Consider the following 11,754-nt stretch of genomic DNA (forward strand, 5'->3'; position numbering starts at 1 on the left):
CGATGAGACCTTCCCCATCCATCACCCGGTGGTGGGCAGGGCTGGAGGGACACAGCCCCCCCTCCACGCTGGGATGAGGCCCCTGAGTACCCGGCAAAGGGACATGGCCAAGGCCAAGTGGGCCAGCAGTGGCGGGACCGGGGTGCCAGCACCACAGCCCCCGGAGGTGTGACCACGCACAGGCATTAAAGAAGGAAAGAGCGAACAAGGGAATTCATTTCAAGGGCAGGGAGGAAGGAAAGGATGGAGGGGGCAGAGCTCCCGTGCCTGGGCAGGAGCGGAGCCAGCCGCTCCCCTCCCCTTCCTGCCAGCCCTCGCCTCCCACCTGGGCAAAGTGAAGATATCAAGAAAAAGGCTCCAAATCGGATTGACACCCCCCCTCCCCCTTAATAAAGTTTATTATCGGCCGGGCTCTAATCCTTTTAAATCCCCCACGCGGGGGGATGGGCCAGGATTAGGGGAGGGCAGCGTAATCCCAATGAATTTGTTACAGGGGGATTTAGGCAGCGCCGGGAGAGCAGATGGCCCCAGCCCTGGCTCTGGAAAACAACCATTTTCCTTAATGATTCCTAACAAGGATAAAAGGGCAGAGAGAATCGGGGACAGGCACAGGGGGCCCACGCCCACAGAGATCCTGCTCCCCAGGGATACCGTGTGTCTCCCTGCTCTGGACCACGGACATGGCCAGCACTGAACTGCAGCTCCACAGCTTGTGCCAACTTTTTTCCAGCAGCTTCCTGGTCCCCACAGATTCTCTTCCCCTCACTCTGTCTGAGGAGAAATCATGAGCCACACCAGGGACAGGGGCATGCCAGCTGTATGAGGGGGGAGGAGGAGAGGGGGAACAGCTACAGGTGCATCTCAAAGCAAAAAAGCAGGAGAAAATGTACAATCGTAATTAAAAATATTTAAAGGATTTTTAAATCAAGTGCTCCTCTCAGGGTGATGGGGAGGCTGGAGAGGGGACAGCAGGAAGGGAAGATGGCACCCCACTGTGCCCACACGGCAGGGACCAGGCAACACAGCCGACAGGCGTCGGCAAAAATAATTTATTCCACTAAGACAAGCAGAGAACGAGCAACAGCGCAGGGAGGCGGCGAGGAAAGGTGTGGGGATCTGGGCCCTGTCTCAGAAGGGGACACAAAATGCAGCTGAACCCATGACTGCCGCCCCCACTCATCAGCCCCCACTTTTGGGGGGTTAAACCCCCATCCTCTTGGCCCCACTAGTGGTTACACCCCGAAGGGCTGCTCCTCAGCACAGGACTGGGCTTCCCAGTTTGAAACCAGCCCAGTGTCTGGGAGCTTCCAAGGGCAGCTGGGTGCCAAAACACAAACCACTGTTGGCGTCCCAGCTCCTGCATGCCCAAAAACATGGCACTATGACCTGAGAGGGGGATGCTCCAACACCTTCCCCCCAAAAACAGCCCTACACCCTCCGCCCCCTACCACGGGTGAGGTGACTGCCGTGACTGGGGCAGCTCCCAAGGGGGATGCGCCAAACCCCTTCCCGCTGGGGGACAAAACGCTGGCCCAGCGGCGCTCTGACTCAGCCCACCCTCCCTCCGGACAGCCCCCAGCCCCCCAAACCCCTCTCAGGCCATGGGGAAGCCAGGGCGGCCTTTCCGGGCGCGGGTGCGGAGGCGGAAGAAGGTGTACATGGCCAGGAGGCACATGGAGGAGAGGAAGTAGAGGGCGATGCAGAGGCTGATGTCCAGGCGGGAGAAGCCCAATCCAAGCACCCGCAGCCAGGGGCTCCTCCGCAGGCCCTCCCCGCCATCCCCCTCCTCCTCCCGGAGCACGATGCTGGGTGCCCGCCGGCGCTCCCTGCCCTCGTCCTGGGGCAGGGCGATGGTGTCCCGCTTGCTGATCCTGCGGCGCCGGCCGGACGCGGCCCGCAGGGCCTGGGTCTTGAAGTGCTGGTCGCTGAAGGAGTCCAGGTCCACGATGTCGTCGCCCATCTTGGGGATCAGCCGCACGATGCTGGGGCGCCGCGGCTCCGCCAGGGCCGGCCGCCCCGCAACCCTCGCCTCGCCCTCCGTCTCCTTGTCCTCCTCTGCCTCTTCTCTCCCCCTCTCCACTCGCGGGCCCTCGGTGCCCAGCCTGGCGCCGGCCCCCTCCCTGGCCCCGGGGACGGGGTCGGGCTCGGCATAGTCCATGTAGATGTTGGCCGGGGAGAAGTGTGCCTTGAGGAAGGTGACCACGGCCGGCTCCTCCCAGGCATGTACCCCCCGCTCCTCCTTGTGGCACTGGGGACACATGTCCGGCGGAGGCCACTGCAGCTTGGGGAACTTGGGGTCCTCTGTGTCACCTCCTGCAGGGACCAGGGCCAGTGAGGGGGTTAGAGGGGACAGGTGACACCCTCCCCCTGTACCAGTATAAACATGCTGGAGAGTCCGGCAGCTGGGGAAGGGGACATTTGGAGGAGCCATCCTGGGAGGAGGGGTCCTCCAAGGGCATGTGGCAGCTTTGGGGAGCTCCCTGCAGGGAGCATGTAAGACCCAACTGCATCTCCAGGGTGGTCTGAAGCTGGGTGACCAGCTGCTGTCCCCTGTGATGGGGGACAATGGGATACTCCCACCACTGCCCCCTGCAGATCCATCCAGGGGCAGGGATGTTCCTCCCCCTCACCTCCCCTTTTCCATGGGGAAGCCGCTCCGACTCCCCTCCTGGCAGCCCCCCTTACCCGCCAGGCGAGCGTTGACCTCGTTGTGGTGGGACCAGAGCCAGAGCACGGCCTCCTCCCGGCTCGACACGCGCTCCATGGACTTGGCCGCCATGGCCTCGAAGTGCTCGGCGCACTCCTGGCAGCCGAAGAAGTGCCGGACGTAGCAGCGCATGGTGCTCAGCACCTCCAGGGGCAGCTCTGGGGGGAGGCAGAGGACGGAGGGGGGGGAAAAGGGAGGGTGAGCCCAAACCCCACAGTGCCACCAACTGCAGTCCCACAGTTGAGGTGGTAACCCCACACTGTGACTCTGTGTCTTTTGTGCCCCCTGCAAACCTGCCTCCGGATGAGATGAAGAAAGGGGGAAACAAGCCTGCACTCAGCCCCCCTGCCCATGCCACAACCCACCCAGACACACCCTGTCTGAGCCCAGTTCCCCCAGGGATGCCAATACCTTTGTCAGGGCCGTTCTTGGCAGCCTGGACGGTCAGCAGGTGGAATATGGTCCAGAGCCCACAGGGGTAGCCACGGAAGTGGCGTTCGCTGCCCTGGCAGCCCACCCAGGTCACGTTGGTGGGGAGCACGGCGGGGCTGGAGGCCTGGTGGACAGACAGACAGGTATTGCCAGCTGGGGGACAAGGGGCAGGGGTAATGAGAGCAGGAGCCAGGGTCCCCATGGGCATCTTACATCTTTGTTATTCTTCATGGCCTCCTTCAAAACATCGCGGGGCAGCTCGGGCTCCGTCCAGTTCCTCAGCCAGCCATCCAGGGTCTGCAGGTAGGTCTGCACGCAGGGGCGCCCGGGGAAGTACTGCAGAGAGGGGAGAGGGCTGAGGAAACACAGACTCCATGCTGGGAGCAGCAGGGCAGCCTGCAGGCACCGCTGGCTCACCAGGACAGGCACTGGGCAGCACCAGCATCCTCTGTGCAGGAGGGCAGCAGCGTCCTGGCAAGGTTTTGGTGCCTGTGTCCAAGGGGCTGGGGGCTGTGCCTTGTCCCCCCCATGGCTGGCAAGTCCCCTGTGTGCGTGTTCAGGCTCCAAACCTCAGCCCCAACTGAGGGAGGCAAAAAGCCACTCTGACCATAAGTCTGGCAAAGCCGATTAGCAGCTGCACTTTAAAACCACTCCAGGGAGAGGGGCCAGCCCGTGCCACTGATGGATGGACAGGCAGACGGACTGAGGATGAGACCAGGAGCACACAGGAAAAGTGATGGGGAAGTGAAAGAAAGGAGCGTTTTGCTGAATCTGGCCTGTGGGGAATCACAGTGGAAGACCCAAATTCACAGACTTCATCCGTGACCTGATAGTTCTGCTGCAAAATGCACTGTCACCCCGGCTCGTGGGACAGGAGGAGGCTTTACCATGCAATTCCCTGCTTTCCAGGCTTCTTTCCACTTTAGGATTTTCACCTCTCTCCTTGCCTTTAAATATCTCTTGGGATCGCAACAGTTAAGGCTTGGACCTGCTGGCTGAGCTCCCCCAGGCTGAGCCTGGGCTGGCAGCAATCCTGGGGATGCTGCTCCGTCCTGTGGAGGACTGCAGGAACGGCAGCACTGGCTCAGCATCCTCGGGGAAGCACCAGCACCCACCACTACAGCTCACGGAGGGGAAAGTTTGCAGGAAGGATTAATAGTGGATCAAATAAAACCACTGCTGCTCCCCACCACCTCAGTCAGGGAGCTGGTGTGATGGAGGTTTGTTTCCCTAACTCTGTGGTTCTCATTAAAGGGAGAAAGAGCAAGGGTGATGGCTGGGGGCAAGCAGAGGAGGAGCCACATGAAGTTCTGAGCTGAGGACTTAAGGCTTGTTGCACCAGTGGCTCATGTTTGTAGCTCTTTCCTGGGGAAGAGCAGACAGGGGTGGGAACAGGGGGTGTCTTGCACAAGTGCAAGGTCCAAACTGAGCATGAGACCCTGTGTGACAAAGGAAGGAGCAAAGAAAGTGGGCATGGCCGGGTGAAGGTCTGCCAAGGAGCCCAGGCTGTGACAGGGATGGGGATGGGGACAGGGCTCCTGCAGACCTAGTGGCAAAACCTCAGCCAAATGCAGCATTCATTCACAGTAAGAAATTAAACTGCCCTGCCTGTGCTGGCTCAAAGCTCCCACTCACTTCAGCTTCACCAAGCCCAACAAAGAAGAATAAAGGAGACCTTAAACTAGGCTCTTCCAGAGCCTGACTCAGAGCAGGAGTCCCTTTCCTGGACTGTTATCAAAGGAGCCTGCAGAGATCAGCTCCTGGAGCTGAGCATGGAGATCAGAGAGACAAACCCCTCTGACCATCTCTGACAATCCAGCAGGCAACAGCCTCTCTTCTGAAAAGACTTGCTGCCTCGACACCTCCTGCGAGTGCCAATCGTGCTCTGCCCACCAAAGCAGACACCCCACATCTTGTCCGAAACACTCCAGCACCCTCTCTTGGCTCTTGTTGGGACTCTGGGCTGAAACTGGACATCCACAGGGGTGGGGACTGCCCGACAGCAGCCGTGGGATACGCTGAGCACCAGGACACAGGGCTCACACCCAAGGCCGCCACGCTTCGCCGCCAGCGAGCACCGGGACGTGGTGGCCCGTCCCCTGCGCCTGCATTTCACAAACAGCTCCTCTCCCAACACCGAAAGCTCCTCACCTTCACCAGCGCGGCCACGTAGCACTTGAAGGCGGCCAGCTGTGCTCCCGACAGCGCCGAGGCTCGCGCGGCCTCCACCCGCAGCGAGTAGTGCAGCGCGGACTCCAGGTCGGCCATGTACAGCTTGGAGCTGGGGAGGGCAGCGCAACATCAGGGCCCATCAGTCCCTTAACCTGCACCCCCAGACACCCAGATGCAACTCGGGGTTCTCCCAGGGGAAGGCACGGTCCCAGCCCTTTGCCCACCCGTGGCCAAGGCACCTCCTCCTCCTCCTCCCCCCAGCCCCAGGTTGCCCGGGATGGTGCCGGAGGTCTGACCGGTCTGCGCGGATCAGCGGGGCCCCGTCGGTCTCGTTGGAGGGGCTGCTGGTTGTGTTCAGCTTGTAGGAGCCGCGGGTGATGCCCGAGAGCGTGCGCAGGTAGTAGGTGTAGAAGGAACGTGCCTCGATGTGCCTGCAAGGAAGGAGAGGCTGTGAGCACGTCCCTCTTCCCTCCCAAAAAGCCCCTGACCCCAAGGAGGAAGCAAAGGAGACGAAGGCGTAGCCAGACAGGCAATCAGATCTGGGGAGTGCACGAGGGGTGGTCTGTACTCTCCACTTGCCCTGGCAGTGGGTATCCTGACACACAACCTGCAGCAGAGTTGAGCCCCAGGCAGGCATGCCACGCCACCTCCAGGCAGATGTGGTGTGGGGATGGCTCAGTCACAAGCCATTTTCCCTTCTGCTAGCTCCGGGCAGGGCTGGCAGTTCCGTTCAGTGCCCACCAGCCTCTGCCAGCCTCCCCAACCCAGCCACTGTCTCCTTCCTTCCTAATGAACTTTCCAACAATTACAAAGGAGCACAGAGAGATGGAGCACAAGCATGGCACCCCACCAGCACCCCCAGACCCACCCCGCCGTGTCCCACACTCACACAGGCAGGCGGGAGAACGAGCCGTTGCGGAAGAGCAGGTATCCAGAGGGGAAGGTGGTGACCCCGAACTTCTCCACGAGCTCCTCCTCGCTGCTCAGCACCCTCCTCACTGCCACATTCTCATACTGCAGCATGTCCAGGGCCACCTGCAAGCCCCAGGGTCAGATGGGGGGGGGGTAGAGGGACCTCCAGCCCCACCAGGGATGCAGCAGGGCTGTTTAATGCCCTGTGTAACAACTTTGCACCTGCTAAGCCACCTGCAAGCTGAGCAGGGAGCCTGCCTGGAGAGAGCTTCCCTGCCAAAGGCACCCAGGAGTTATCAGGCACCAGGGACACGTGCTCCAAGAGACATGGGGGAAAAAGGCAGCTGTACCCACCTCTCTGCCCACGAAGGAGTTACTCTTCTCAAAGATCAGCGCCAAGTACTGGTCCTTGTTCCTCTGGAAGAAAGTGCGAACCTCCTCCGCGCTGCAAGAGAGAGGAGGGCGGCAGCAGGTGCCTCGGCATCAGCAGGATGCTCTGCCCTCCCACTCAGAAGGAGCAGGACTGAGATCTGGCAGGGAATGCTGGTGCAGGTTCAGCCCCACCGAGCCAGCAGCTCTTCCCTGCTCAAGTTTCCAGCCCAATTTTCTGCTCCGGTACACAGGCTTTGAGAAAACCCACTGGGGTCAGCCAAGGAGGTGAAAAACAAAGCACAGGCAGGGCAGGGCAGGAGGGAGCTGCACACTCATCCAGGGGATAAAATAGCAATGAACCTGAACCAGGGTTAGTGTTTCTTTTTGGCTAGGACACAGAGGCACCAGAGACCTGAAGCAAAAGCCCAGCTCAACCATTGCTTTGGGAAATCCAAATGCTCCCTCCCAGGACAGTGGAGCAACTGCCTTGTCTGGCAAGGACAACTCAGATCTCAAAAACATTGTACAGAATCAAGGAAACCCTTTTTTGGAACAGTAAAAACTCCTAATGGCAGAAGCCTCACTTAGCATGGCACGGCACTGCCATGTCCCCAGGAACTGGGGGCCCAGGAATTGCTTGCTCTAATTAAGGTTGATAAGCAGGTTTGTTAGGAGATGCAACAACATGGCCCATCTCATCTGGGCCACGTAAATGGCTCTGCCCTGGCCAGGTTATCTGTGTCTCCCTGGGACACGGGTGATGCAGTGGCTGCTCCATGCTTGGTTTTGGTTCAGGATTTCCCAAGAAACCTGCTCCCCATGGGACAGAGACCACCAGAGCCACCCCCACATCCCAGTGCCCCTACCTGGCCGGCTCCAGCGGAGGACAGGCGGGTGGCCAGGAGTCCTGGCTCTGCTCAAGGTTGGTGATGATGGCATGGCGCAGGTCCTCGACCGTGGCACTGGGATCTGCAGGGGGACAGGATGCCAAGGGGTCAGTCCTGGGGAAGCCAGTCCCATGGGCTGAGGCCAAGGGGAGCTTCTTGGAGCTGACTCCCACCGGACTCCCCAGTATCCCAATGCATGGGGTGTGGGGGCAGCAGGGACATTCACACCCAGGGTATGACATTCAAACCCCTGTGGCTCTGAATACTCACTGGTAATCCTTATCCCATCCTCTGCCTTCTTGCTAAAAGCTCTGAAGAACTGAAAGGGAAAAAAAACCACAGGGGAAACTGGAGTGAGTGTTTGGAGTGGGACGGGGGGCAGTACAGCCCAGCAGGCTGAGGCTGCCCATAGACCAGCTCTGCCTCAGTTTCTCCACAACACTGCAGCACACCAACTGTCACCAGCCACCACAGAGGGAGCTCCCCAACTGTGTTCCCATCTTTTGGGGCATCCTCAGAGGGGAGGGCTGCAGGGGAGGCTGGGAGCCTGTCCAGCCAAGGGCTGAGCACTGGCAGGCAGTAGAGCAGGTATCTCCAGGGGTCCCACGGAGGCAGCTGGAACCTTCCCAGTCCTGGAAACCACTGTCTCTCTGCTCCAGAGCTCTGACAAAGCAGGAAACAGGGGGTTTTCCCCCCTCCTGGCCTCCCACAGTGGCTCCAGTGCCCACTGTACAGCCACAGCAGTGACAGCAGGTTGCATCAGCCAGGTGTTTGCTTTGCAGGCTGGGCTGGGAGCAGGGACTGTTTGCAAAAGGTGCTTGGCAGGGACAGGGGACGTGAAGCAAGTGACTTCTTGCTGTGGACACATCAGCACAGCTCCCTGCCCTGGGAGATGCTTCTGTCAGTGTCCCAGGGCAGTGGGTGCTCAGTGAGACCCCAGGACAGGGCTGGGACCAAGCCAGCCTGCCTGGAAAAGCCCCAAATCTGACCCCATCTTGAGCTGACCTGTAAGCTGAGACTGATGGCGTGTCTGATAAAACCCTTATCCCTACCCAGTTCCATCTCAAGGCAATCCTGGTTTTAACTGCCAGGTTTAGCACCTGCTTGTGTTGGAGCAAGGCTCTGTTTGCAGCGGGAAGTGCTGCAAACCAGTGTATTGACACAGCTAAAGGGCTGGGCACAGGCCCAGGAGGAGGGATGGCATCCTGCCAGCCACCGCAGGAGGCTCCCAGGAGACACCACCTCCTGCAGCATCCCTGCACCCTCCTACAAAACCTGCCCCTGCAACCTCTCTCTGCCCTCCAACAGCCTTTCCCAGGCATTTTCAACTCAGGATTCAGACTCTCTCCTCCTAGGAGAGATCCGGCCTCTACATTTCATCACGAAGCAGTATTTTGGTTTTCCCCCACCCTGTTGCTCCATCACCCAGCAGTTGTGCTGGCTGCAGCCCGGCCACAGCTATGTTTTGGGGAAGGGCAAAACAGCTCCAGCCTGCACAAGCCCAAAGGGAGTATTTTGGTCCAATAGCCCTGTCAATCTCATTGAGCAAGAGCAGGACAGGCCAAACGGCAGAGCACAGTGAAACCCAGGAAGTGCCCGGCACACACAGCCCTCACCTTCATCGTGGGGAAGCCGGTTATCCCAAAATCGGAGCACACTTGCTGGTTGTCCTCGTCGGCACAGTCGATGGCTGCCAGGATCACCGCAGGCCTCCACTCTGAGGGGACAGAGGATGAGGTCAGCTCAGCTCAGCCCCTCTGTGGCCCCAAAAATTGCCCTGCTCCTGGCAACTGCTGTGGAGACAGCAGTGATCTCCCACTGTGACACAGTGGCACAGATCCTCCTGTCCCAAAAATCGCTGCTCGCCCTTCGCAGGATACCGACTAATGCTTTCCAAGCCCAAACACCCAGAGCCATGGTCCATGCTGGTGTTTGGTGCCCTACTTTTCGGGCAGCAGGAAGAGGGAAAGCTGTGTGAGGCGGGACCTGGCTTTGCACGCCCTGCCCTCGCCAGTGCGGGAGCTCAGGCAGCTCTGCCCGACGGTGCCTGCCCAGCTGGTTCTGCCTGTCCAGCCTCTGCCCCAGCTCCTGGGAAGAGGCCACCGGGAGAAGGGGAGGGATGGCTAACCACGGCTCAGGGAGAGCAAGGAACACGGGCTCCACCTCATCTCACCCCAGACCAAGGTCGATAACTGAGAGGGACCAACCCAAAACCAGCAGCCAAGACAAGGCACTGCAGCAGAGACCCCCTGGTTTCCAAGCATCCCCCCTTTGTGACTGTCCACCACCTCCCCGGTGAGGACCAGCAGGTTCCTGGGGTAAAACAGATGGAGAAATGGGGGCATGGCTGGCTCTAAAAACTAGAAGGAAAATGGAGAATAAAGCTCTGAAATGGCTTCTTTTTAGTGTAAGGGACACAAGCTGGAGAACACCCAGGCTCTCCTTAAAGCGGGACAGGGAGGGACACAGTGCCAGCACATGGATGAAGCCCGTGCTGCCCCAGGCTGGAGCATGTTGGAGGTGGAGACCTGCTGGGATCGTCCTGTGTCTCAGGTGACAGGGCAGGTGAGGCGCTTCCCACTGCCCTGGCACCCGTGGCACAGGAGGACTGGTGACAAGCCCTGCTGCACAGAGCCAGACACGCTCCTGGAATCATCTGCACGTGGTGCCCGCGGGTCACCCTGGCATCCTCCCTGCCCAGCCCACTCCTACGAAAATCAACCCGTGGGAACGGGCAGCGAGGATGCTGAGCAGCACGGGGGCGGCTTCCCCGCCCTGCCTCCACGGGTACACGGTCCGCGGTCCAGCCTCCGGAGCGGGGAGCCCTGGGGTAACCCTGTTCTGGAGAGGGGCCAGGAGAGCCGGCGTTCTCCCCGCAGGGCCCGGGCACGCACCCCATTCCTCACATCCTGCCCCGTTGGGGAGCGCTGACGGCATCCCCGGGGAGGGACGGCATCCCCTCGGAGGGACGGGATGCCCGCCCGGCCGGCGCCCTGACTCACCCGGCAGCGACCGCGCTGTATCAATTACGGCAATAACAGGGAGCAGCCGCGCGCGCCCCGGGATGCCGCGGGAGGCAGGATGAGCCCCGCCGGGATGAGAGCACGGCAGCGGCGTGCGCGGGTCGCCAGGCGGGGCTGGGCACCAGCCAGGCCAGGCATCAAGGTCAAAGCCGGGAACAAACCAGCTGGGATCAGCGCCCTGCCGTCCATATCCATGTGGGCACCGGGAGGAGCGGGGCTGAGGGAGGGTCTGGGGGGCAGCAGGACCCCCCCTATGCCTGGGGCGGGCTCAGTCTGGGCTTCTCCCAGCTGAAGGGTCTCCAGGGATGCTGCTAAGCCAGGCCTGGATATCATGGGGAGGCCCTGGGCACCGTGGGGGGGGCTGGGCCTTCCCACCAGGCTGCCGCTCCGGGGGGGCTGAGCCGCAGGGGGGGTTTGGGGAGCTGATGGAGGGTAGGGCAGAGGGGATGGAGGGGTGCTGATGGGGAGAGCGCAGAGGGGATGAGGGGATGCTGATGAGGACGAGGACGCAGGGCCAGAGATGCAGAGAGGATTTAAGAGTGTGGGTGGAGAGGAGGAGGATGATAGGACAAGGCCGCAGGAGGGATTTAGGGGCGCTGATGGGGCTCCAGGGGCACAGGGAGGATTTGGGGGTGCTGACAGGCGAACAGACAGCGATACGGGGGGAATTTAAGGACGCAGGGGCAGAGGCACGGGCGATTAAATGGGGTAGTGATAGAAGAGATCAGAGACGGGGATAAGGGGCGGGGGGCACAAGGGCACGGGCACAGGGAGGGTTGGGGGGCGCTGATGGGGGGCCAGGCGGGCATGAGGCGAAGGGGGGGGCGGCGGCACAGCGGGGCCGGGGACTCACCGCGGATGTCGTGGGCCAGGGCCCGCCATGTGGGCGCGAAGTGGACGCAGTGGCCGCACCAGGAGGCGAAGAACTCGACGGCCCAGGCGCTGGAGGAACCCAGCAGCCGCCCCTCCGCCTCCGGCCCCAGCAGCTCCAGCGGGTCCGAGGGCGAGTAGAGGCGGCCGGGCCGCGCCGCGGGCAGCCGGAGCAGCAGCAGCAGCAGGAACGGCAGGAGCAGCGGCGGGAGAGCCGCCGGCCCCCCGCGACCCCCGGCCCGCGCCCGCCGCCGCCACATCGCCCGCCAAGGCCGCCCGGAGCCGCCCGGAGCCGCCTTTAGCGCCCGGAGCCGCCCTTGGCACCGCCCCTGAGGCGGGGCCGGGGCGGGGACACGGCGGGGGACACGGCGGGGAACCC

The 11,754-nt window shown here is 61.5% G+C and overlaps 1 protein-coding gene across 1 annotated transcript; it reads right to left on the minus strand.

Annotated features, from left to right (window-relative positions):
- Positions 1-1,035: 1,035 nt before the first annotated feature.
- On the minus strand, positions 1,036-11,664 carry QSOX1 (quiescin sulfhydryl oxidase 1). Its single transcript, XM_051806012.1, has 12 exons — positions 11,359-11,664; positions 9,099-9,199; positions 7,753-7,801; positions 7,462-7,564; positions 6,578-6,668; positions 6,201-6,346; positions 5,608-5,742; positions 5,291-5,420; positions 3,353-3,475; positions 3,119-3,263; positions 2,686-2,865; positions 1,036-2,313 (listed from the first exon to the last, which is right to left on the minus strand). The coding sequence occupies exons 1-12, from the start codon at positions 11,633-11,635 to the stop codon at positions 1,595-1,597; spliced, it is 2,199 nt and encodes a 732-aa protein (XP_051661972.1). The 5' UTR covers positions 11,636-11,664; the 3' UTR covers positions 1,036-1,594.
- Between the last annotated feature and the right edge of the window lie 90 nt (positions 11,665-11,754).

The sequence above is a fragment of the Manacus candei genome, unplaced genomic scaffold (genome assembly GCF_025592945.1).
Source record: "Manacus candei isolate 608988 ecotype Guabito, Panama unplaced genomic scaffold, ASM2559294v1 h1tg000005l, whole genome shotgun sequence".
In the NCBI taxonomy this organism is placed as follows: Eukaryota; Metazoa; Chordata; class Aves; order Passeriformes; family Pipridae; genus Manacus; species Manacus candei.